The sequence below is a fragment of the Typopeltis vanoorti genome, chromosome 6, assembly GCF_054136105.1.
Source record: "Typopeltis vanoorti isolate ZY-2024b chromosome 6, IOZ_Tvanoo_1.0, whole genome shotgun sequence".
Taxonomy (NCBI): Eukaryota; Metazoa; Arthropoda; class Arachnida; order Uropygi; family Thelyphonidae; genus Typopeltis; species Typopeltis vanoorti.
Window position 1 is genome coordinate 52,319,900 of NC_143554.1, and position 25,254 is coordinate 52,345,153.

General features: G+C 35.8%; 1 protein-coding gene across 1 annotated transcript in view; it reads left to right on the forward strand.

The window, feature by feature from the left end:
- Positions 1 to 25,254, forward strand: part of LOC150105451 (integrin alpha-PS2-like) — a 536,973-nt gene that overhangs the window by 337,106 nt on the left and 174,613 nt on the right. Inside the window, exons 17-18 of the mRNA XM_090394825.1 lie at positions 2,837 to 2,979; positions 10,361 to 10,489. Of these exons, the coding sequence (XP_090250951.1) occupies positions 2,837 to 2,979; positions 10,361 to 10,489 (272 nt within the window). The remainder of the gene's footprint in view (positions 1 to 2,836; positions 2,980 to 10,360; positions 10,490 to 25,254) is intronic.

Here is a 25,254-nt window from a genome sequence, read left to right on the forward strand (position 1 = left end):
CTTGAGGAACAAGACCTGGATGTTGATTTAGACAATGAAAATTTAATTTCTAGTTCTGGACCGCAACGTTTTACTCAAGCGGAATTGAATGACTTAGTAAGAGATTTGGGCATATCAAAGGAATCATCAGAATTGTTAGCTTCAAGATTAAATGAAAAAAACTTACTGGAGCAAGATACGAAGATAACTTTTTATCGTAGCAGGGAAAGTAATCTTGTACAATATTTTAAACACGAATGTGGGTTTGTTTACTGTAACAATGTGTCAGGTTTACTAACTGAAATGAGTGTTGTACAATATCATCCAAATGAGTGTAGTTTATTTATTGACAGTTCAAGCAGAAGTCTCAAGTGTGTCTTACTACACAGTGGGAATGTATATGGCTCAATTCCTATTGGCTATTCATCCACTTAAAGGAAACATATGAGGACATTAAAAAGGTTCTGAAATTATTAAAATATACAGACCATAACTGGATCATCTGTATGGATCTTAAAATGGTGAACTTTTTATTTGGCTTTCAAAGAGGATACACAAAGTTTCTGTGTTTTCTATGCTTCTGGGATAGTTGAGCTTAGGATTAGGATTAAAACATTAATTAATTAATTTGCTATTTTATCTGTTTTTTTTTTCCCACTAGAGGTTATGCCAATTGAATAAATGGTGATCAAATCATTGTTTCTTTAGCTTACTGTGTGAAATGTAACTCAGCTTGTTCTTGTATATTTGTATATACTCCAGATGATGACCTTAATATGAAGGTCGAAATGTCGGGAAATTAAAATAGTTATTTATAACATGGTTATAAAGTCCATAATTTCTAAAATGAATAAATTATATCCTTAATGAGCATATGGAATTACTGGAGAAAGTACTTCAAAGAACAAATTCTCAGAATGTGTAAAAAAGGCATTTGACAAAATGCTTCTAGTTGTACCCTACACTAATGTTTTCCACAATTCTGAGAATTTAAGGGTACAACTAGAAGTGTTTGACAAAATGTGGCTTCTTTTCAAATTGCTAGAGGCTAAATTCCCACTAGGGCTGGTCAAATATGAAATCCTACCTCAGTGATTGTGAACTCTGAGTGAAGCTATAAGGCATCATATCATCCAAATGCAAAAAAACACAGGAGGTATACCTCAGGACTTCCTGCTATCACCCCTGAACTTTGCCATTCATATGGCTGTTGTTGAATAAACAGTTACCACCACAATGGTCCTATTTGCAGATGATACTGTAATAATTGTACACTCCATCCAGCCTAGATTAGCAACTGCAAAGCACAATCTTGGAACTAGAATGATGGTTCAAAAAATGGCTAATTAATGTCAGTACAGACAAGAGACTGCATTGCTATTCAAAAGAAGACAAGTATCACCAGAGGGAAAAATGGCATGTTCAGTACCCTAAGCCATTAGCCAGATGAACACTCAGGGCTGCAACTAGATAAAAGGCTTTGCTTCACAACTCACTTTGATCATGTCTGCTTTAAAGCAAATAGGGCAATAGGACAGATATACTTACTATTACTCAACTGAAAGTAGCCAGCTAAGTATGGAACCTTAACTACTCCTGGAAAAGATGCTAATCTGGCCTACTTCTGATATATGGTTCATCCATCTGGAATCACTCAGCAGATTCATGTGCTCAATAATCACCTGAGATCAAAACTTCCCTACGGGAAAGGGCTACAGAATTCTTTGCAAATGCTGCAGTCTACCCTAAGTCAGTAATCGTCCAACTAGTGACTACAGTGAGCATGACTCTGTAAAACACAAATGTCTCAAAACTATAGTGAATGGGTAAGTTTGTTCCTTCTCACTGCCTGAAGCCCTAAATGGATGAGCCAAAGGCTAAATAATGTTCAAGTCCATTGTGGTCTTCTACCTAGCACTAGACTAGGTAGCAAATATCTCTGGAGAAGCTTTCCAAAAAACTACACTGAACTAGTAAATTTTTTTTTCGTCCAGTAGCCCAAAATAGGCAAGCTAGGTGCTCAGAAATCACTCTTAACTCAACAATCTCTTTGCAGATCCTACAGATGAATAAGGATGTGCAGGTCCAGTCAGTCCATCATGCCAGAACAGTTATCATTCTCGGTATCTTCTTGGATCTAGCTCCTATTAAGGAGAACTCAGTAAATGTCAAAACTGATTTGGATGGTTATCCTTCGTATAATGCATAGTAATATATATTATACATATCCAAAAAGATGTGTGCCTTGAATTATGGAATACTAAGACAATTGATGAAATTAAGAGACTACATGCAAGTAACCTACTCATGATTTTGTTTCACACATAAACTCTGCTTATACCTGGTTATAGGATTAAAGAAGAATAAAAGTTCTTGTCTATTATAATTTTCTTTCTCTTATAGTTATATTATTTCTGATAATTTTATCTAAAGAAAAGTTTCAATAAATGTCAAGAGTTTGTAAAGCAAAGAAAACTTTAAAAGTATTCAGCAACATCAAAAATGCATAATAATAATCACATTTATTTATCACTCTACTTAAAGAAAAAGGAACTCATTTATAATACAAGTGAAAATTGTATCACTTACTATGGAAAAGGGTTGCACTCCTCAAGAAAAAAATTTGGATTATATTGAAGCTGTTATTCCTGAGAGGGTTATTATAAACCGTAAAATTCAACCAAGGCAAATAAGTTTGCATTTGAAAAATGAGGACACTATTTCATGTACTAGAGTATAAAATTTTCATTTATTACTATTATAATATTTTAATATTTTTCTTTACATATATTTCAAAATAATTTTCAGATTAATTTATTTTTCAAACTGCAATTTAATTTTTTTTTTATAACCATAGATTTTAGGTATAATATTACATTGGATTCTGAGAAACAGAGTTCTAGAGCATCCTTCACTGATGAGAGCCACCACCTCGATGATCAAACAATAAGACTTCACATAGATTCAAATTACTGCACATACACTGCCTTCTATATTAAGGTGATGTATTGTTTTATTTTATTTTATTTATTTTTTGCTTATTTGATCTTATTTTGCTCTTGTTGTGAATATATATATATATATATATATATATATATATATATATAATTACTACAATTTATGTTAAATTTTAATTTAAGTATTTCAAAAACCTTCTCTGAAGAAGAATTCAATTGCAGTGGAAGTCACAGGTATAGCACCTACTTTGTCATAGCATCATGGTTAACTTTGAAGTATAGAAGCCCCAAATTACGTATATTCATACTCTGTTTAGACAGAACTTATTTCTTATTATAAACACTATAAAAATGATTTTGGTTCATAATGATGGAGATGTTGGAGAATCATTCTAATTCTTTTGGGGCATAGGGAAAAATTTGAAAGTCTAGTGGAACATTCAAAAATATTAACAGAAATCCTAAAGAAATATGAAGAGCTATTCGTGGAATTTGCATCAGCCCTGAAAAACTTTCAAAACCTCAGCATATTTGGGTGCATGAAACTGCTCCAAATTTCAGAAGCGCTCATTCACAGATCCACAGCCAAAACTACCCGATTTAGTCCACTACGGGGCATCATTTAGGACTCGAGGCCTGACTTTGGTTGACTTTTGGTTCACATTTATCCACTGTTAGTTCCTCTGTGCACATATCATTGTTTTGTAATTCCTGATGATGGCAGTGTAACGCCACTGAAATATAGGGAGTATTAATTAAACTTATCATAATTAATATTGATTATACATTGTGATTTCCTGAAAAATAATAGTAAGTTTTGTATGTCCAAGTTAATTCCTTGATCTATAGTAAAATACAGCTGTGTATTTAGCTCTGAGGTTTTCTTCTACTTCATGCAATTTCAGATATCTGTAAGACAAATGTCTGCTAACAAAAAAAACTTTCATCTTCCAAGGTCTCTAGATGATTTCAGTTTCTCTGCTATTATTAGCAGGGATTACCCCCCTTTTTTTTTGTTTTGTCTATCAGTCATTTTTTCACTAAAAGCCTTACTAAAGTAATAAAAAAAAAAAACTGGGATATTCACTAGAATAGATGATGATAATATATAATTTAACTAATTATTTCTATTAAACTACACACACACACACACACACACACACACACACACACACACACACACACACACACACACACACACACACACACACACACACAGATGCCAAATAGAAAGTTTTAATTAGACTAGTTTCATGAAAAACTGTTCACTTCATCAGGAAATAGCATGAATGAATTAAAAACTAGAAGGAAAGTAATCAGTTAACATTTATTATTATTATTTTAGACTTCCAGGGAGGCAAAAACTCATTGAGAGAGGCTATAAATCATCCAAACCAGCTGTCATGCCTTCCCTTAAAATCATTCACACTAGATGCACTCACTACCCATAAAGGCAAACTGTTCAACTCACTCACTGCTATTTGAGAGAAAAACCTAGCTCTTACCCCCGTTCTTGACTGTGAACAAACTTAGCTTTCATGGATGCCCCTGTGTTCTCTCATTACCTTCCATATAATGAAAAATTTCATCAGAAGATGATATCCTATAACCCATTCAAAAGTTTATAGACCTCTATCATATCATCCCCTTTCTCATGTTAACCAGAGTCTGTAATCCACATATTCTCAATCTATCTTCATAATCTAAATCCCGTAATCCGGATATAATCTTTGTGACTCTTCTTTGCACCCTTTCCACTGCTTACCCCCCCCCCCCCTTGGAAACTGGGAGACCAAATCTGTACACAATAATCCAGGTGTGGTCTTATCAAAGCCTTATAAAGAAGTGAGATGACTTCCTTATCCTTACATGTCAAGGTTTGCTTCCACATCACACTACATTAATTCCACATCCTCCAAATTGTATTTGCAACTTTTGCTATGTGACCTTTAAACTTCAAATTCCTATCCACCAATATGCCCAGATCCCTTGTCTCCTCAGTTTATTTTTTATTGCATAACCCTGCTAATATAATATGCTGTTGGAAATCAAATCACGCACCAAAGTGCATGACTTTACACTTACTAACATTAAACTGATACCCGTTTTCGGTTGTCCAATTTCCAGCCGATTGAAATCATTTTGTAAGTACTGAATATCAGTAGCATCCCTGATTGCCCTACTGATTTTCACATCACAGTAAACAATTGCACATCTGATGGTAGACCCCACATGATGTCATTAATGTATACATTGAACAATAATGGTCCGAGGACTGAACCCACTGTATACTACTTTTTGATATCCATCTGTCAACCATCTCCTGATCCAAGTCACAAGGGGGTTATATTCTAATTCCATATTCTCCAATTTATGCAACTGCCTTTCGTGTGGTATCCAATCAAATGCATTAGAAAAATCCAACATTATCATAGTGTATCCATTCCCTTTATCCAACTCAGCCATAACATTGTTATAAAATATGAGCATATTGCTGAAATGTGACCTTCAGTAAATCCATGCTGTTCTTTACAGAGAAGACTAGAGTATAGCTTGCTTGTCTACCCATTCTTGTGCAAGTTCTTACGAACTTCTAAAATCTTCACTACCACACCAGAGATACTGATAGGTCGGTAGTTAGACACATCAGTTTTTGCACCACCCTTGTACAATGGAACTGTCATACATTCCTGTGATAACTTTACTGAGCTGAGACTCAAGTTATACAAACATGTAAAAGGACTAGCCAATTTGTCTGAACATTCCTTTATCAAACTGGCTGATATTCCATCTGTCCCTTTAGACAAATTCTTATCCAGGTTATGCAACAGCTCTTCAACCACATTTTCATGAACCTCTAACTCTTTATCCAATCTATCAATAGCATTAGACACCATGCTACATACACTTGGTTGATATATGTTAGCAAAGTAATCACTCATTAATTGAGTACCATCTGCATTCAGTAAAGTTATTCTTTCACTTTCATTCTTTCTTTTGCTTGCGGCATTAACAATAAAATTCCTTTAAATAGCCTTCAGCTTGCATGGCCAATTTCTGTTCATACTCTGATTTAGCATTCAGCACAATACTCGTTACTTTTCTGGCCTGAGCTTTATATATTTCTTAACTTCTCTCGCTCTTATTCTCATGATATTCTTTCCATATCATCTTCTTCTTGTGAATCTTTTGCTTAATAAAGTTGCACATCCATTTCACTCCTAACCTATTTATTCTTTGAACACTAGGGATACATTCAGATACCACCACATTTAAGCACTTTTTCAATGATTCCAATGCATTGCTGATACCATGGGATCAAAGATAGTATTCTCCTAATTTGATCATAATTTCCAGATTTGTAGTTCAATATATAATATATTCTAATCAGAGCTTCAAAATTAGATACTACCCAGGAAAGCATAGCATGATCAATGTCACCAACTGGTGATAATATAGCCATATTTTTAACAGAGATCTCCTTCTGATGCTATGAGGAAATCCAACACTCTTTGACATAGAGTTCCTTCTTTCACATGCTGCTTGAATAAGTTGTCTCACATTTCAATAAATTCCTCTTCTTTCTTATCATGAGAGTTCTCTTCTACCTAATTATTGCTTGGAAAATTAAAGTCACCCATAATGATCACTGATTTGGTACCCATGAGGCTAAATTGGTGATGTTTCCTGCAACTGAGCTGTTAGGTCTGTAGTAACACCCCACCATATATTTCATTCTGTTAACCTCCAGATAGACAAACTCGCTGCTACATGGGACATTGCTACCATTGTTGTTTTGTTGTGTTTTTACTCTAACTGGACTAAAGTCAGCTGATTTTATTAGTAGTACCCATCCTCCTCTCCTATCTCTTCTGTCATTCCTAAAAATAGTATACCCATTACACTCGATACCACTTACCATATCTGATTCTGATTGCCTGGTTTTACTAATGCCAATAATGTTAGGCCACATCATATTCAATAAAACAATGAACTCAATCCCTTTGTTTCTGATGCTCCTGGCATTTGTATATAGACATAATAAATTACCGCCTAGCCTATTCTCATAGTTAGATATGCAATCTAGTTGGTCTTGTTCTAGAAGTTTCTCTTTTCCCTCCCCATACATACTCAAAAGGTTTGAACCCAGAGCATATTTTTCCACCCCTTTACCACATACATAACCATGTCCTAAGACATTCATATCTTTATCACGTTTGCATACCATAGCTGAACTTTCACACGTTTTTCCCATTTCTCCTTTATGATCTAGTTTGCCTTACTCTCTGCATTCGGTCTCATACCACGAAGTAATTTTTTCAGGCTCCTGATGCCAAATGAATTCAAGTGCAGGCCATCCTTCTTATACAAGTCTTTTCTGCCATCAAACTCATTCCACACATCCAGAAACTCACATCAATTTCTTCTACGCAGCCTGTGTGTGAAATCATTTGCTATCATCGCCCTCCTCCTTAACTTGTTACTGTCATATCTGGTTTGCAATACTACAATTTTTACTCTCTCAAATTTCTTTTTTGCTTCTTCCAACAGACCTTTCATATCTTCTCTCATACTATATTTCTCACTACTTAAATTATTAGTACCTACCAGAAGTACAATCGCTTTTTCTTTTTTTTCCCAATTACATTTGTCAGATTATCAGTTTTCGACCTGGGAAAGTAGAAGTGATGACTCACTCGGCAAGTGCAAATTTTAAGATTGAATCACTGTAACATATCATCTCTTTTTTTCTTAGAATTTTTTTCATTATTTCTAGTTTAAAATATCTGAAAATGTTTAAATAATGGAAAACATGTATTTGCTATTATGCTGCTGGTTACTGTGTTACTGTATACTACTGGTAGATGCAAGTGTTTCATATTGGATTAAGGAAGACTAGAGGCAATGTAAAATCAATGATCATTTTTTTAAAATTTAAAAAAAAAAATTTTATACTGATTCTCTGAAAGCTCTTGAGTAAAATACAGTAATCGATGTGGAGTATTTCAGTTTGTTGCCATTCTACTAGATGTTGGATGTATTTGTATGTGCTGCCATCACCTTCTTTTATTCTCAATGTCCTTGAAGTGTTCCTATCGCTGCATATCACCAGATCTGCCAGTTTGTTCTATGTACTGTAGACCACAATTGCAACTGATCTTGTAGACACCTGGATTTTTAAGTGGTAGATATGGAAGTTTCAGAGGTTTTAGATGATTGGATATTGTGTTGATTAGGTAGACAGCTACTTTTTTTTGAGAAGCAGTCGGGCTATTTTATCTGTGATTGACTGTGTGTGTGTGTGTGTATATGTGTGTGTGGGAGAATCACTGCTAGTTTATTTTATTGGTTTATTTGTTCATATGTTTGCTTCTGAGGGTGAGATAGAATTTTTTTGACAAATGTTCTGTTGTTATTTTTAGGAAGAACAGAATTAAGATACTGTAGCTCTTGGTTTCTTTTACCTAAGTCAGTTGAAATTCTGTAGGCTCTAAGAACACAACACACTTCATAGAAAATATCAAAGACATTGCATTGGCTTCTACTGATATAATTGCAAACTTGGACATAGTAAACCTCTTCACCATTGTTCTAGGAATAGAAACCATACAACTACTTCCTCACCAGATACAGTACACCTATTTAAACATTGCATCCCCATAGCACTTTTTTCAAATTTGAGATTTTTTTTTTTTTTTTTTAATAGAAAGGATGATTAGCAATGGGCTCTCACCTCTATATAAGATGACCTATTCATGGATTGGTTTGAAAGAATAGCTCTACGCATCATAGAACACAACCAAAAATTTGGCGAAGATGTGCAGATGATATTTTTATCATCTGCCTTGTTTCCTCTATCCAATTAGATTTCATCACCTTCCTGAACAACATTCATCCTCAAATTAAATTCATTGTTGAATTAGAAAGAAATAGGTCTTTACTGTTTTCGGATACAATAGTTGAGATATCAGAATAAAACACACTTAACTTCTTAGTTTACATTAAACCAACTAATGCAGGATGTTATTTACACTCAACTTCTCATCACCACCCAGCACAAAAAATGGGTAACATTCACTCTTTATGGGATAGAGCCTACAGATTTTCCACCAACTTAGATGAAAGAAACCAAGAGCTATAGTATCTTAATTTTTTCCTTCCAAAGGATAGCTACAACAGAGCATTCAAAATAATTTTATCTTGAACTCCAAAACAAATAGAAGAACAGATAAACCAAGAAAACAAACTAGCAGTAATAAAATAGCCAGATTTCTCCCCCCCCCCAAAAAAAAAAAAATCCTAAAAGTTGCTTTCTACCCACTTGACAAAATCTCCAGTCATCTGAAACCCCCCATATCAACCACCTAAAAAGCCAGGTGTCTACAAGATCAGGTGCAATTATGGTCTACACTACATAGAACAAACTGGCAGATCGCTTGAGATGCACTGATCAGAATACTTCAAGGACGTTGAGAATGAAAGAAAGCACAAATCAGGTTTGGCAGCACATACAATGGATATAAACCATCCAGTAGAATGCCAACAAACTGAAATTCTCCACATTGATTACTGTGTTTTACTCAACAGCTTTCAAAGAATCAACTGAAATGATGAAGAATTCTCTACAGTATTAAAAAAAAACAAAAAACATTGAATTTACATAAAGTCTGGTCATCCTTAATTCATCACAACACACTTGCATCTACCAGTAGCAATACAGCATCCAGCTTAACAGAAAATTCCTGCTTTCCATTCATTGTTTAAACATTTTCATATATTTTTCAATAGAAATGTTAACTGTTATTACTTCTAGATTTTTAATTGATTCGTCCTATTTCCTGATGAATGAAAGTTTTTCACAAAGGTAGTCAAATTTAAACATAGTTTCTATTTAACATCTTTGTGTATATGGTTTAATACTACAAATAATTAGTTCTAATGTGTCCTTTCCACAGAATATTATACAACAAGTTAATAATATAAGCAAAAATCAACTCTAATTAGTCTTGGCTGCTCTGGAAATCAACGTATTGCCTTCCTCCCTGTTCAGTGCTCAATCTAAAACCTGTTGTATGGGTACTACAACTTAATGTAAATAATTAATAACTTAAATTAAAATTAATTATATTAAGTTAGAATACAAGACCATTCTAGAGTAAAAAGAGCTCATAATGGAATGTCCCATTCTCCCCTCTCTCTCTCTCTCTCTCTCTCACACACACGGCTCTCATTTGGTAGTACTTGTCCAAATAATGTCTAGTTTGGACAAGTACTACAACTTAATGTAATTAATTAAGAATTTAAGTTAAAATTTAAATAGTAATTTAAGTCCAAACAATATCTAGTTTAACTCTGGATAGCAAATGTATATTATTGATATTTTTTTGTATGTGCCTTATTGCAAATAAATATTCATTTTTTAGGATGGTATAAGAGATAAGTTAACACCAATTGTAGTAAATGTCGACTACTATTTAATTGACCTGGAGCCATATCGTTATGTTCTAAAGCCAATACTCAATCAACATGTGTCCAATAGTATCTCAAAACAGGTAGGTCACTAGTGTCAAAAACTTCAGTTCTATTTTTATTTATCAGTTTTATTTTTGTTTTTTTATGTAATTTCTATTCAATGAAAAGTAAGTTTAATTTTGCATGAATTCTGTAAATACATACATTTTATGAGCAACATTTGGAAATTCTTGTAACTCATTATAGTTTACCTGGCTACGTTATTATCACTCGTTTCTCTTAACTATATCATTAGGGATAAAATTTTACATTCATGAGAAATCTTGTGACTTAGTGATGTTTACCTACATAATTATATTAAGCATTTGGTGATATACAGCATTTAACACTATGCTTGCTGTTCTTAAATGTGTAGTTGTCATTATCAAAGATAAAATTATACTTTGCAAGGCATGACAATGGCTTGCAAAGTATAATTTTTATTCCAACTTATTCCACTCATTCACCACTCTCCAAGCAAAAAACCTAGTTCTAACACCCTTGCTAAGTACTCTCTTTCTCTGTTTCCAAGGATGGTACATAGTTCTCCCACCACCACCACCAGAATTTCTGAAAAATTTCCTCTGTATTAATCTTGTAAAAACTCTTCAGTAATTTGTGTGTGTGTGTGTGTCTCAATCATATTACCCCCTTTCCTCCTGTTAACCAGTTTTGTAACCCACAAATCTTCAATTAATTCCATAGACCTGCTAACATCTTAGTCACTCACTTCTGGATCCTCTCCACCTCTTCCTCATTGCCAAGAAACCCAGATGATCAGATCTGTATGCAGTAGCAAAGATGGGGGGGAGGGGCGGGACCTTATCAAGGCTCGATAAAGTGAATAATAACATGCTTTTCTCTGTTCGTCAAGGTATTATTCAGTAACCAAGTAATCTGATGAGCTGCTTTAGCCACTTTTGCTATGTGCCCTCTGAACTTTAACTCTCTATCCATTAACACTCCCAAATCTCAGGCTTCATCAGTTTTCCAGAGTACAGTTCCATTAGTGTGGTATACAACTGGTAATCTTTTTGCCCAAAATTACATAACCTTACTTTTTCCACATTAAACTGACATAAATTCTCCTTTGCCCAGACTGCACCAGTCTTTCCAAATCATCCCACAAAATTTTAGCACCATCCATATTAACTATTACTGTACCCAATTTTGCATTATCAGCAAACAACTAAACAGTTCCTCTCAAATCCTTTCCTAAATCATTAATGTACAAATTAAACAGTTGTGGCCCAAGAACAGAGCCCTGTGGCATGCCATTTGTCACAGGCCTTCTTCTGGTCTCTACTCTTGATTAAACTACTCTCTGATATCTCTCTCCATCAACCACCTTCTTATCCACCTCACCAACCCTTTATCCATCCCCATGTGCAGCAATTTATTGATTAGAATTCACTGTTATATCCTGTCAAAGGCTTTAGCAAAGTCCAGCAGTATCCTTGCCTTGCCTTGATTACCTTGATGGACCTGTGATTTAGTCGAGATTTCTCCATGACTGCAGGTCGTAAAGAGTCCAGCTATTCCTGTCTTGGGCCTTTCTTCTCCATTTTTTTTCTGACTTTCTTAATCATTGGTTTACCCACCTTAAGGCTTGTCTTCCAGGTTTCCTTTTGGTATCTCTCAGATACTAGTTTGTTACTCTCACTGTCCATCTGTTGTCTCTCATGCTGGCGAGATGTCCTGCCCATCTTCTTTATAGATTGCTTTTATTACATCTGTGACTCCAGACTTCTTCCTGATTTCTGTGTGCCTTACGTGGTCTATTTTATTTATATTGCACATTCTTCTTTCTATTGCATGCTGAGTTGTTATTAAGCTTTGTTCTTCTTTTAAAGTTGTATTCCATGTTTCACTGCCATAAGGTAATGTTGGTAAGATGTGACTATTGAAAAGATGGACTCTTCTTTCTATATCTGTGTTTTGGTCGGTAATTGTTGATTTTATTTTGTTGAAGGCTATCCAAACAGCTATTTTTCTCCTTGCTATTTCATTTGATATGTCATTATTCATTTTTATGGACTGGCCAAGGCAGATGTAATCTTCAACTTTTTCTATGGTGTGGGATTCTGTAGTGATTGTATAATCTCTACAGTATTTGTTTTTCATCCATCTTGTTTTTGTCTGGATGTATTTCCAATCCAATTTTTTGGCAGTTTTGGCTTATGTTATTCAGCGTTGATTCTAAGAGTTTGGGTGAGTGAGATATTAATACTACATCATCAGCAAATAGTAGGATATTTAACATTTCACCATCAATGTTTATTTCCACCTTTCATGTCAGTTTTTCGAATGATGCTGTCCAGGATAGATGTGAAGAGATTAGGTGATAAGACATTGCCCTAATGTTCTCCTCTACTTAAGTTAATGTAAATTGGGTGATCGAAAAGGGTGATATTTGTTGTGCCTTCATTGTATATATCTTTTATGAGTTGGATGTATGCTTTTTTTTTAAAGCCTTGTTGTATTAAAGTTTGGAATACTGCATTATGTTCAACAGTGTCAAATGCCTTTTTAAAATCTATAACAAGAAGACAAAGTGAATCTGGTGTTCTCTGCATCTTTCTGTTAGCTGAGTAATAGTTTGAATGTGATCTATTGTCGAAAAGCTTTTTTTGAAACCCACCTGTTCTTTTGCAGCTATTTTCATTGATGAAGGTTTGTATTCTGTTTAGGATGACTCTGGCGAATATTTTGTGTGCGTGCGTGTGTGTGCTAATAGACAGGGTCTGTAGTTACTGATGTCTTCTTTATTACCTTTTTTTTAATGCAGAATTATAGTCATTGATGTTTTCCATTCAGTAGGTACTTTTCCTTAATTGTATATATATCAGGTAAATCTTTCTGCTAGAGCTTTAAAGAGTACTTCTCCACCCATTTTTAAATCATCAGATTTTATACCATCAATTCCTGGTGATCGGTCATTTTTCATATGGTGGATAGCCATTTTTACTTCTTTAGGTAGGACAGATGGTATTTCCAAATTTTTGTCTGGTACTGGAGCTGTGATTACTTGCTTAGATGAGTAAAGATTGTCATAAAACAATTTTATTATTTTTTCCATTTCACCTCTGTGTGTCTGTTTCCTTGATTGTCTATGAATGCAAACTGTAGTGGTTGCTTTAGATTTATTTCTTTTTCTACTTTTTTTAGGCTACTGTGGAACCTAGCTGCTTCTGCCAATTTTGTCATTCTGTATATGTTAGTCATCTTTGATATTCTGCTTCAGTTGTTTACAGATAATTTTATATTCTAAATAGTCCTTTCCTGTATCTTTCAGTATTCTTCTTTTCTTCAGTAGTTCTATCGTTCTTGCTGATAGGTGATAGGTCTTAGGAGGAAGTTCATACAAGGTTCTTTAACTGATTATTAATGTTTGTGAAATCTTCGTTGATGTTGTTTTTTAATTTCCCGTCGGTTTCTTCCACATTTTTTTCTAAATTCTAATGGGTTTATTTGTTTTGAGTTTTTTATGGTTAGACTGTGCTCGTATGCATTCCTCATTTTTTCTATGTATTTTGAGGATGGCTCTTATTGGACGGTGGGCTGAATGAATGTCTCAGTAGGTTTTCCCAATGACTTCGATATTTTTTATTAATCTTTTGCAATCTGTTAGAATGAAATCAATTTTATTTCTTGTCTCTCCATTTGGAGATTGATAAGTCCATCTTTTCCCAGTTCTCTTTTTAAAAAAACTATTCATAATGTACAGCCTTTCTACTTCTACAAATTATGCCAGGAGTTCACCTCCTTCATTTCTTTCCCCCCATGGTCCTATGTATTTATGTACTTTTCTTCAATAAATCCTGATACCAATCTTTGCATTGAAATCCCCACACACTATTGTGTATGTTGTTTTTTTCTGTAATGTTTCTCGTAGGTGTTCATAGAAGTTTTCAATTTCTTCTTTTTCAGCTGTTGAGGTGGGTGCATAGGCTACTATTATTTTTATTGTTACTGATTCTCCTATTTTTAATTTTAGTCTTCCTAGTTGTTCAGAATGGATTGTGCAAGAAATAATATTTTTAGTTAGCTTTTCATTTATAATGAAGCCAACTCCTCCAGCCCTTATAATGTTATCTGAAGCTTCCAGGAAAATCTGGTTGCCATTGTTCGTTCCATTTTGCTGTTAATTCAGAGCTTCTTCAGGTTTCACAAATAGCAAGGACATCAAACTTTACATTTTGCAGTACTTGAAACAGGAAATCAATATGGGAGTCGGAAGACAGAGTTTGAGTGTTGAAAGAACCAATAAATAGGGTCGAATTTCCAGATGTGGTCTACCTTCCTCTGCGAGACTCTTAGCATCCTCTGCTCTTGCAGATTTCTCACCACCACATTGGTTGGATTGCAAAGAGCTGTGCAGGACTGGGGGGGCTTTTTCTTCTTCTACTTGCTGGCATCTTTACAGTGGTCTACAGCACTTCTCCTGACCATTGTTCTGAAGTGTTCCTTTGGTCCACAGCTCCTTATTCGTTATTTGGAGCTGCCTGCTTGTGCTTCCCTCATCCGCCACCTGAGGGACGTGCTTGGTAGGGGTGAGGGTCCTTTCCCCCACCCCCAGCTTGGGGGGGGGGGACCCTCACCCCTACCAGCAGTATCACTAAACCCATTTATCCAACTCAGCTGTCACTGTATTATAAAACATGGGCAAGTTACTGAGGCATGACCTACTCTTCACAAAACCATGTTGCCCTTATACAGTATCCCATTCCCATCTATGCATTCCTGTACGAGGGTGGTCTGAAGGTTCTCGGCATCGACCATAGATGGCAACACTATCGGCAAGAGATTTTTTTTTTTTAACTTGGTACATCTGTCATAAGCATCCATGTGAAATTGCAAGTCATTCTATCAAGTAGTTTGTTTTATACAGCTGTCTGAAGGAAAAGTGTTGTCAGTATCCCTTGAAATGGATAAAATTTGAGCATCGTGCAGTTATAAAATTCTTTTTAAAAGAAGATTTAATGCCAGAAATTCATTCGAAGTTCATTAAAGTTTATGGGCACTCTTCTCCTTCGTTTTTGGCAATTAAGCAGTGGGCTGCCGAGTTTAAACATGGCTGTACCAACCTTGAAGATGATCCATGTGAAGGATATCCAACAAGTGTAACAACACCAGAAATCATCAATCAAGTGCACGATTTGGTATTAGATTAGCGGCGAGTCAAAATGCGTGAAATTGTTGAGTCTATAGGCATTTCAAAAGAACGTGTGGAATATATTTTGCAAGAAGAATTGCATATGAAAAAGCTTTGCACAAGATGGGTGCTCTGCTTGCTCACAGCAGATCAAAAACACACTCGCATGAAAATATCTGAATACTGCTTGAAGCATTTTAGCAAGAATAAAACTGATTTTGTGCATAGATTTATTACTATGGATGAGACTTGGATTCACCATTACACAGTAGAATCCAAACAGCAGTCAAAACAATGGACGGAAGCTGGTTGTTCAGCATCAAAGAAGACAAAGTCGGTTCCATCAGCAGGAAAGGTCATGGCATTGGTGTTTTGGGATGCTAAAGGCATATTCTTATTATCTTGAAAAGATTAAAACAATAACTGGGGAATATTATTCCTCTCTTTTAACCAGATTAGACAAAAAAAATTCATGAGAAAAGACCCGGTTTGCAGAAGAAAAAAATCATATTTCATCAGGACAGTGCACTTGCCACAAAGGTGTTTTGGCAATGGGAAAATTAAGGGATCTACCCTATGAATTGTTGATACATCACCCTATTCCCACAGATTTGGATCCTGACTTCTACCTCTTCCCAAAACTAAAATTATTCCTCGCTAGTCAGCGTTTTTCATTGTATGAAGAGGTGATTGCAGCTGTAGAGGAGTATTTTGCAGATCTTACTGAGAACCACTACAGGGATGGGATAATGGCATTGGAGCATCACTGGAATAAATGTATTAGTCTTAAGGGAGATTATGTTGAAAATTAAAAATAATTTTGAAATTATAAATTAGTTTTTCATTGTTATGACAGAGAACTCTTCAGACCACTCCTCGTATTTTGCTCTTGACCAACTTCTCCAGTACCTTGACAACAACTCTGATATGCTGATTGATTTGTAATTTGCTACATCAATCTTGGAGTCTCCTTTATGCAATGGAACTATTTTCCCCTCTTTCCACTCCATTGGGAGTATCTTAGAGCTGAGACTTAGATTAAGCAATGTGGTCAAAGGCATTGACAGAATTGCAAGAATACTCATGGCAGAATTAAAATAATTCTGCCATGAGTATTCTTCCTTTTACTTGCAGCATATCGAAAGAACTGTTTGGGATAATCTTTAGACTGCATTGCTAATGCTAATTTCCTTTCATACTCTGCTTTTGATTTTCTTACCACACTGGTTACTGTTCTGGCCTGTGCCTAGTACAACCCCATGTGACTGCTGGTCACGTTTTTTCCTTGAATTCACAATACAATTTTTTCTTTTTTTGCATCTTAAACCCAATGATTATCATTAGGTTTAATTATCATTATTCACCCATTTAACTCCAATTTGATTTACTTTCCTGACTTTATGTATGCAGTCTGCCGAATTACTTACCTCAAACACTCCTTTATGACTTCCCATGCAATATCAACATCCAGCCCATACAGTTTCGCATTCCATGGCACTGATCCAAGTAGTCTCCTATGCTTGTCATACTTACCAGCCCTGTAATTCTACATATAATCCCCCCCCCCCCCCCCCCAACTGGGATTTCCACTCATTTAGCTGTCTTCCAAGTCAAGATCATATAATCACTCCCATCAGTTGGTGGCAACATTGTCATCTTGGTTATAGACAAATTCTTAGATACAGTTACCTGATTGAGTACTCTCAAACCCATACTATATTCCATTGCATGCCGTGTCAGGTAATTATTTCTTGGTAATTGCTTAAATTCCATTTCCTTCCTCTCATGTGTTCTCTACTCCCTCCAGTCTACGTTCCCATAGTTGAAATCACCCATAATAATTACCTCTCCTCCACTTATTGAACTTATTTGCTGATGCATACTATCCCTGTCATCTTTTCCATCCCCTGGTCTATAGAAGCATCCAACTGTATATTTTGTTCTGCTGGGCCTCTGTCTCACACCAGATAGCCTCAGATGTGTTATTTTCACTGGCCTGCAGTTCTACTCTACTTTTGTTGGTCGCAGTTCATTGTTATCGTCAATAACACTTTTCCACCCATTCTTTTCTCTCTATCCTCCCTGAGCACACTATAACCTTCACATTCTATTCCACTTACTATATCATCTTCTGTCAGCCATGTCTCACTAATGCTAATAATCTTGGGCCAGGATGAACTAACCAATGCCAAAAATTCCTCCTACTTGTTCTAAGTGCTCCAGGCATTAGTGTACATAAAGTGCAAAACTACCTCAGGCCCACCACTATCCTGATGCTTTATACTAACTATCCCATTCAGGTTTGTTACAAGTGGTACTAACTTGGGCATTTTATACACATTCTTCCACTCGAGTGCTTAGCTAATGTCTGCATATCCACTCAACAGCTTCTCCCCGAAAATCTCTAGCTTCCCTGATTTTGCACATTCACTTTCCTTCACTCAACAACACTTTTTCCAGATTCTGAACATGAAATCCATTCAAATAGAAACTGTCCTTCTTTTATAAGTCCTTTTACCAGTCATATTCACTCCCACATCCACAAGCTCCACATTATTCCTCCTGCATTACCCATGCATCAAGTTATTTATTCGCTATTATGGTCCTCCTTCTGAGCTCTACTTTTTTCATACTGCAGCAACAGACTCACTATTTTAACTCTGTTACTGTTTTTTTTTTCTTTTGCTACTTTTAATAATTCTTTCATGTCCTCCCTCATGCCATACTTCTCTCCTTCTAAAACATTCATTCCAGCCAAGAAATTTAACCATAAAGCCAAGATAAACTATTATCTTTAGTAATCGCATACTTTTAATATCATTTATTTTCACAATAAATGAAACTATAGCCTTGTTTGTCATATGGACATAATTTTGTTTTGCCATATTAAAACATAGGAAAAGTTCCTAGCAAGTGAAGTAGTAGTAGTAGTGCCCTGAAAAAATACAAAGAAAATGTAAGAGAGCTAAGTTATGTGTAAATGTAGCTAAACAAGAGCCATGGGTAGACTTTGGTAAGAATATAGAAGCAAATATCACGAGATTACCAAAATGTTCTGAAGATGTTGTAAAAATAAAAAAAAATAAAGCTTCAAAATATAGAAAACAGTACTATAAAAGGGATTAAAGATGATAAAGGCTGTATAAAAACTGAAGTTATGGTATTCTGAGTGTCAAGTAATTGCTTTGAAAGATTATTATATTAACCAAATCATTATCCTCTTCCTTCACGTATTAGGCCTAGTGGCCTGTTAGGGACATATTAGGTCTTGTGGCCTGTTATGATTCAAAACCGGAAATCATTATTATTATTATTATGGGTATCTCTATGGAGTCAGTAGACTCATCGCAGGAGACCCAAACTATCAAAACAATATCTATCATATCTCTTCCTGAATTCATTTACAGACGAAGAACTCACAACTGAGTCAGGCAATGCATTCCACTCATTCACCACTCTCCAGCAAAAAACCTCATTCTCACACCCCTGTTAACCACACTTTTCCCTAATTTCCAGGAATGATCTCTTGTTCTTCCATCACTATCACACAGCTGAAACATTTCCCCTGTATCAATCTTATAAAAACCTTTTAGTAATTTAAATGTTTCTTTCATATCTCCTCTTCTCTGCCTACCAACTAACCTCTCTCTGCAATCCACAACCTCTCAATCTATCAATGTAGGGAGCATTTTTTACATCACCAACTTAGTCACTCTCCTCTGAACCATATCCACAACCTCCTTATCTCCAAGGAATCCAGATGACCAGGAATCCTGAGCACAGTAATCCAAATGTGGAAGTATCAATGCTTTATAAAGGGGATTTGAAGTTTTTTCCCCCACTTGGTTAGACTATAATAAATTTAGTTTAATCCTTTATCCAAGTGTAAGCAAATAAAGTTTGTGCCTGAAGTATCTTCAGAACTGAGGCAACTTGTGGTAAAGATGGACCAAGCTCTCATCACTCCTTGTCTCAGTATCTCCCATAATGCAAAGCACATCTCCTTACAGACATGTATAATACTATACATTATGGGAAGGGCCACTACCCAGACCTGTTTCGACCTTTACCGAGGTCTCGTCAGTGGGAGCCAGACCCAGAAATGGTGATACTAAGGCAGAAGTAATGGAGAAGTCATATTTACTTATGAGTTGCCAAAAGGTGTACTACCTTATTATTAAATTACTCTGGATTTAAAGAAAGATGTTGGAAGTTTTTTCCCACTTGGTTAGACTATAATAAATTTAGTTTAATCCTTTATCCAGTGCAAGCAAACAAAGTTTGCGCCTGAAATATCTTCAGGACTGAGGCAACTTGTGGTAAAGGTGGACCAAGCTTATTATAGTCTAAACAAGTCAGAAAAAACTTCCAACATCTTTCTCTAAATCCAGGGTAATTTAATAATAAGGTGGTACACCTTTTCGTAACTCGTATAGGTAAATATGACTTCTCCATTGCTTCTGCTTTGGAGAATTTGGAGATGTGCTTTGCATTATGGGAGATACTGAGACAAGGAGAGATGAGAGCTTGGTCCACCTTTACAATGCGTTGCCTCAGTCCTGAAGATACTTCAGGTGCAACTTTGTTTGCTTACATTTGGATAAAGGATTAAACTAAATTTATTATAGCTTTATAAAGGGGAATAATAATCTCTTTATCTCTGGATGTTAGTGTGTTCCTCAATAACGAAGTAATCCTATGTGCAATCTTGGACACCTTAGCAATGTGTCCCTCTGAACTTCATCTCCCTATCCACCAACACCCATAAGTCCCTAGCCTCATCAATCTCTTGGAGTACCATTCCATCAATGTAGTACACAGCTGGTAATCTTTTAATCCCAAAATGCATAACTTTACACTTTTCCACATTGAACTGACATCCATTACCTTGTGGTGTGCCACAGAGCCCTGAGGCACACAACTGGTCACCTGCCTCATCCTAGACTCCGCTCCTCCATACACCACCGTCTGGTATCTCTCCCTGAGACATTCTCCTATCCATATCACCTTTAGTATCCATCCCAATCTGCTCCAATTTGCGCAACAATATTCCATGGAGTATCCTGTCAAAAGCCTCAGCAAAATCCAGAAGTACCACTGTGTAGCCATTTCCTTTGTCCAACTGAGATGTCATTCTATTATAAAAAGTTAATAAATTGTTAAGGCAGGATCGACCTTTAACAAAACCATGTTGGTCCCTATAGAGCAGGGGTATCAAACTGGCGGCCCTCCAGCCCCGTGCAGCCCCCCAGAGCAATTTCGTGCATCCCCCGACGTCTCAAGGAAAGATTTTAAAAAAAAGCATGGTTGCTTTTTATAATAAAACAGAAATACCGTATTTACTCACTCTCGCATATGACTCACACCCCAGTACCCTGATTTTACTTTATAAAAAAAGATATTAAAAAGTTTTGCATGTACTGTACATCGCAGTCGAAAATAAAGTTTAACCACTTTCACGTCGGGACGATAACTCGCTCCCCTCAGTAAACAACACGTCTTCCCCAACTGCAATTAGAGACAACTGGTATAAAAACGGCACTAACTAATGAATCACGTCTCCTTCCACATTAACCATGCTGTTTAGATTTAAGCAAAAGCATATGTTTCACCTGGCAAACACAGTATCTAACTAAAATCTATTGTTTTTAGTTAGATGTGTGTGAGTGCCCCACTAACTCAAACACAAAGCTGCAATAAAATTAGTAAACGTGTTAAAACTAAGACATATAGAGTGAATGTTGTTATAACAGTTTTAGATATTATGGAATTTGGTTGAAAAGAATTAGCATTTGAGCTCAAAAATGTGCTTGACTTTGTGTTTTGGTAATGCGATCTTTTGTTAATACCGCACCAATCATATCCACATCTTCATAGCTGTTCTATCTCTATTGGCCTACCATTGCTATCTATTTCATGTTCTGCTTTCACTTCTCAGACATTCGTGAAGGGTGTTCATTAGGTATCTAAAATCTTGTAAATTACTTGTAATTTTTACTTGGAATAATGGGAAAGAAGATGACGCTATTTGGATAGATGACTTTGACAATGCACACCAGGAAACCGCTCTTGAGGCTGGAAGTAGCTATAACGAAGAAGAGATTCTTGGTAAGTCAATCCCAATTTTTAGATTTTTTTCCTGAAAACTTGAGCTTCTAAAAATCCCTGCACATATCTCCCAGCATGATTTTTTAGCTTGAATTTTTTGGGGAAAAAATGAGTTATATTCAAGTAAATACATCATTTATTTATTCCTTTTCATACGACATTTATAGTTACAATATGGATGCAATGACCTGCTATGATATAATTGCAGTAATAAAAATTTATATCACAATTTCAATGTTAGATCCAATCCTAATCAATCGTAAACTATATAGTTATAATATGGATGCAACAATCTGCTATAATATAATTGCAATAATAAAAATTTATGCCACAATTTCAATGTTAGATCGGATCCTAATTAATCGTAAACTATATTTATGCTTTCATTCTTAATTTATAGCACGCTGCTGGTAGCATACTGAAAAAGTTGAATTCTGTTGGCTACCAGCTGTTCACGTGATGTGCAGCATATGCACTCATGGGAATCCAGCTATGAGTTTATAATTGCCTGCTACAGTCAATCAGTGAACTTTGAAGTCAGTGCGTCGAACACGATTCGACGACAACCTAGCAGTGAGAGAATCCCTTTTATTATTATTTTTTATTTTTATTTGCAATAGTATCGTGCACTGGCTACAGTTTTGTGCATTTTTATTCAAACAATTTTTATAAAAATTGTTAATAATATTCACCGAGGCAATGTCTCCTTTCAAGCCAACAAGAAAAAAAAAATTGCTGATGAGAGGAGAAAATTTCTAGAAAAATGGGAATTAAATTAAGTCTGCACTGAAACAAAGGACAAAATTGTGTGCATTATTTGTAACGAAACAATTAGTGTCTCCGAAGAATATAATATAAAAAGGCACTATGAGAGTCTGTGTAGCTCAGTGGATGTGGCGTTTGCATACCACCGCGCTTGGCCGCACGAAGGAAGTCTTGGTTTCGAGTCTAGTCGGCGACTAGAGGAAATTTTTCTAAGCCTTTTTTCGACCGGTTCCCGAGTTAGTCGATCTCTGGCACGGGCAAGCAGGTTTTTCCTCCCGGAAACTCGGGTTTTTCGTCCTGTAAACTCAAGAAAATCGACCGTAGAACTCACATTATTTCAGACATTAAATATATTGTGTTAGGGTTAGAGACCACGAGATGGCGGCACATTTGAGCCGTCTCTCTTCACTGCGTACCGCTTAATTAGTGATTGCCTTGGGCCATCTGTCTCTGATTGGGTAGCAGTGGAGATTGAACTGCCCACTCAGTCTCCAAAAGTTAGATAGGGCTAAATGGCCTCGCCTACTCCCGTATATACGGGAATAAAAAGGCGTTAGCTGATTTTTTTTTTTAAAGGCACTATGATAAAATTCGCAAAGAACAATATTCGCGCTTTGAGGATAAACTGAGAGAAGAAAAATTAAGAACTATGAAGAATTCACTTCAAAGTCAACAACAAGTATTTTCAAAAATTATGAAAGATGATGAATCAGCAGTGAGAGCCAGTTATGAAATCAGCTATTTATTGGTGAAACATTCCAAACCTTTTAGTGACGGTTCCTTGGTTAAGGAGTGTGTGATAAAAGCAGCCGAAAACGAAAATGCCCCAAAAATGTGCAAGTATTTTGCAATATTTCTTTGTCCAGAAATACTGTGATCGAAAGAATAACTGAAATGGCAGATAATCTGCATGACCAGTTGCAAGAAATATCCGCAGAGGTACAGTGCTTTTCAATTGCAATTGACAAAAGTTTCGATATTCACGACATGGCTCAAGTTGCTTTGTTTCTTCGGGCTTGTGACGACAATATGAATATTACTGAAGAGTTCTTGGAAGTGATTCCGATCCATGGAATCACTACAGGGGATGCCGTGTCGAGCATTTTGGAAAATTGCACCTGCCTCTGAACAGGCTCATAGCAGTGACAACCGATGGTGCTCCAGCAATGACAGGCAAAAATAAAGGTTTTGTGTCATGACCTGCAGCAAAGTTAAAGGAAATGTATCCAGACATTCCAAAACTGCAATCTTTCCACTGCATCATTCATCAGCAGGTTTTGTGCTCCAAAGTGTTGTAAATGAGCAGCATACTCAAGCCTGTGACAAATACTGTGAACTTCATCCGATCCAGAGGCCTCGATCACCGCCAGTTTGCACAATTTCTAAAAGACTTGGAGAGTGAATTTGAAGGATACTTTATTACACTGAGATTTGTTGGTTATCTTGTCAGAAGGGTCTAAAAAGCTCTGTTTTTTACTTTTAGAGGAGATCAAATTGTTCCTAGAAATGAAAAATCATGATGTTGCATTTCTTAATGATCAGACATGTGTACAAGATCTGGCAGGCATTCTTAGTTGATATTACAGGACACTTGAATGTCAAACTTCAGGGGAAAGGTCAGTTAATAACACACATGTATGATGCACTGGCAAGTTTCAGATGTAAGTTAGTTTTGTTTCAAAATCATTTAAAATAGAATATTCTAAACTACTTTCCTATGTGTGAACAGTTGAACAATAAGAATCGAAGCTTTACCTTTTCTCAGTATTGTCCCAAACTAGAAAAGATAAAATAAGAATTTGATGCGCAATTTAAAGATTTTAAGGAGCAAGAAGAAGTTTTTTCGCTTTTTACAGATCCTTTTTTCTTTAATTTTGAAAAAGCTCTTATTTGTATTCAAATGGAACTTATTGATTTCCAAAATGATTCCACTCTAAACGTGAAATACCAAGAAGTTGGTGTACCAAAAATATACAGTTATTTAGGTCAAAAATATCCGGAAATAAAAAACGTTTTTCAGCAGATATTCTATGTTATTTGGGAAGCACCTATTTATGTGAACAATTATTCATCATCATCAAATTCCTGCCATGTACCCTCAAGGGTACAGGATATGATAGTACTACATATGTACAGGATATGATAGTACTACATGAAAAAAATTACATCGTTACTAACTTCCCATCTACAATTTTCCTCCAGATCAGTCTGTTACTTGTCAAGACTCCAACCTTATCAGATCTTATATTTCTATCATCTAAGACACTTTGTACCGTATCAATCTACCTATATCTTGTTCTTCCTCTGGGTCATTTTGCTGCCATGCCAACCAGCAGAGAACACTTGTTTTGCTAATCTTTCTTCGCCCATTCTGTTTAAGTGACCATACCACCTGAGATTAGCTCTGCTAACGCATTCCTGGATGCTGACAATGTCAAGTTCTTTCCTAATATCCTCGTTTTTAATATGATATTGCCATTGATACCATCTGTTCACGCCTCTAATCTTTCTCAAGACTCTCATATCTGCAGTCTCTAGTCTTTGGGCAAGTGTTTTACTTCTGACCTAGCTCTCAGATTCATAAGTTAAAACTGGTTTGAACACTGTCTTGTATACAGCTAATTTAGTGTTCCGACTAATTTCTCTCTTATTCCATATGAATTTATTCAATTGACTTCCTACCGTACCAGCTTTGCTGATTCTGTTGTCTATTTCTATATTTAATTTACCATCTTCAGTAAAAATTGTGCCTAAGTAGCTGAAATGTTTCACTTGTTC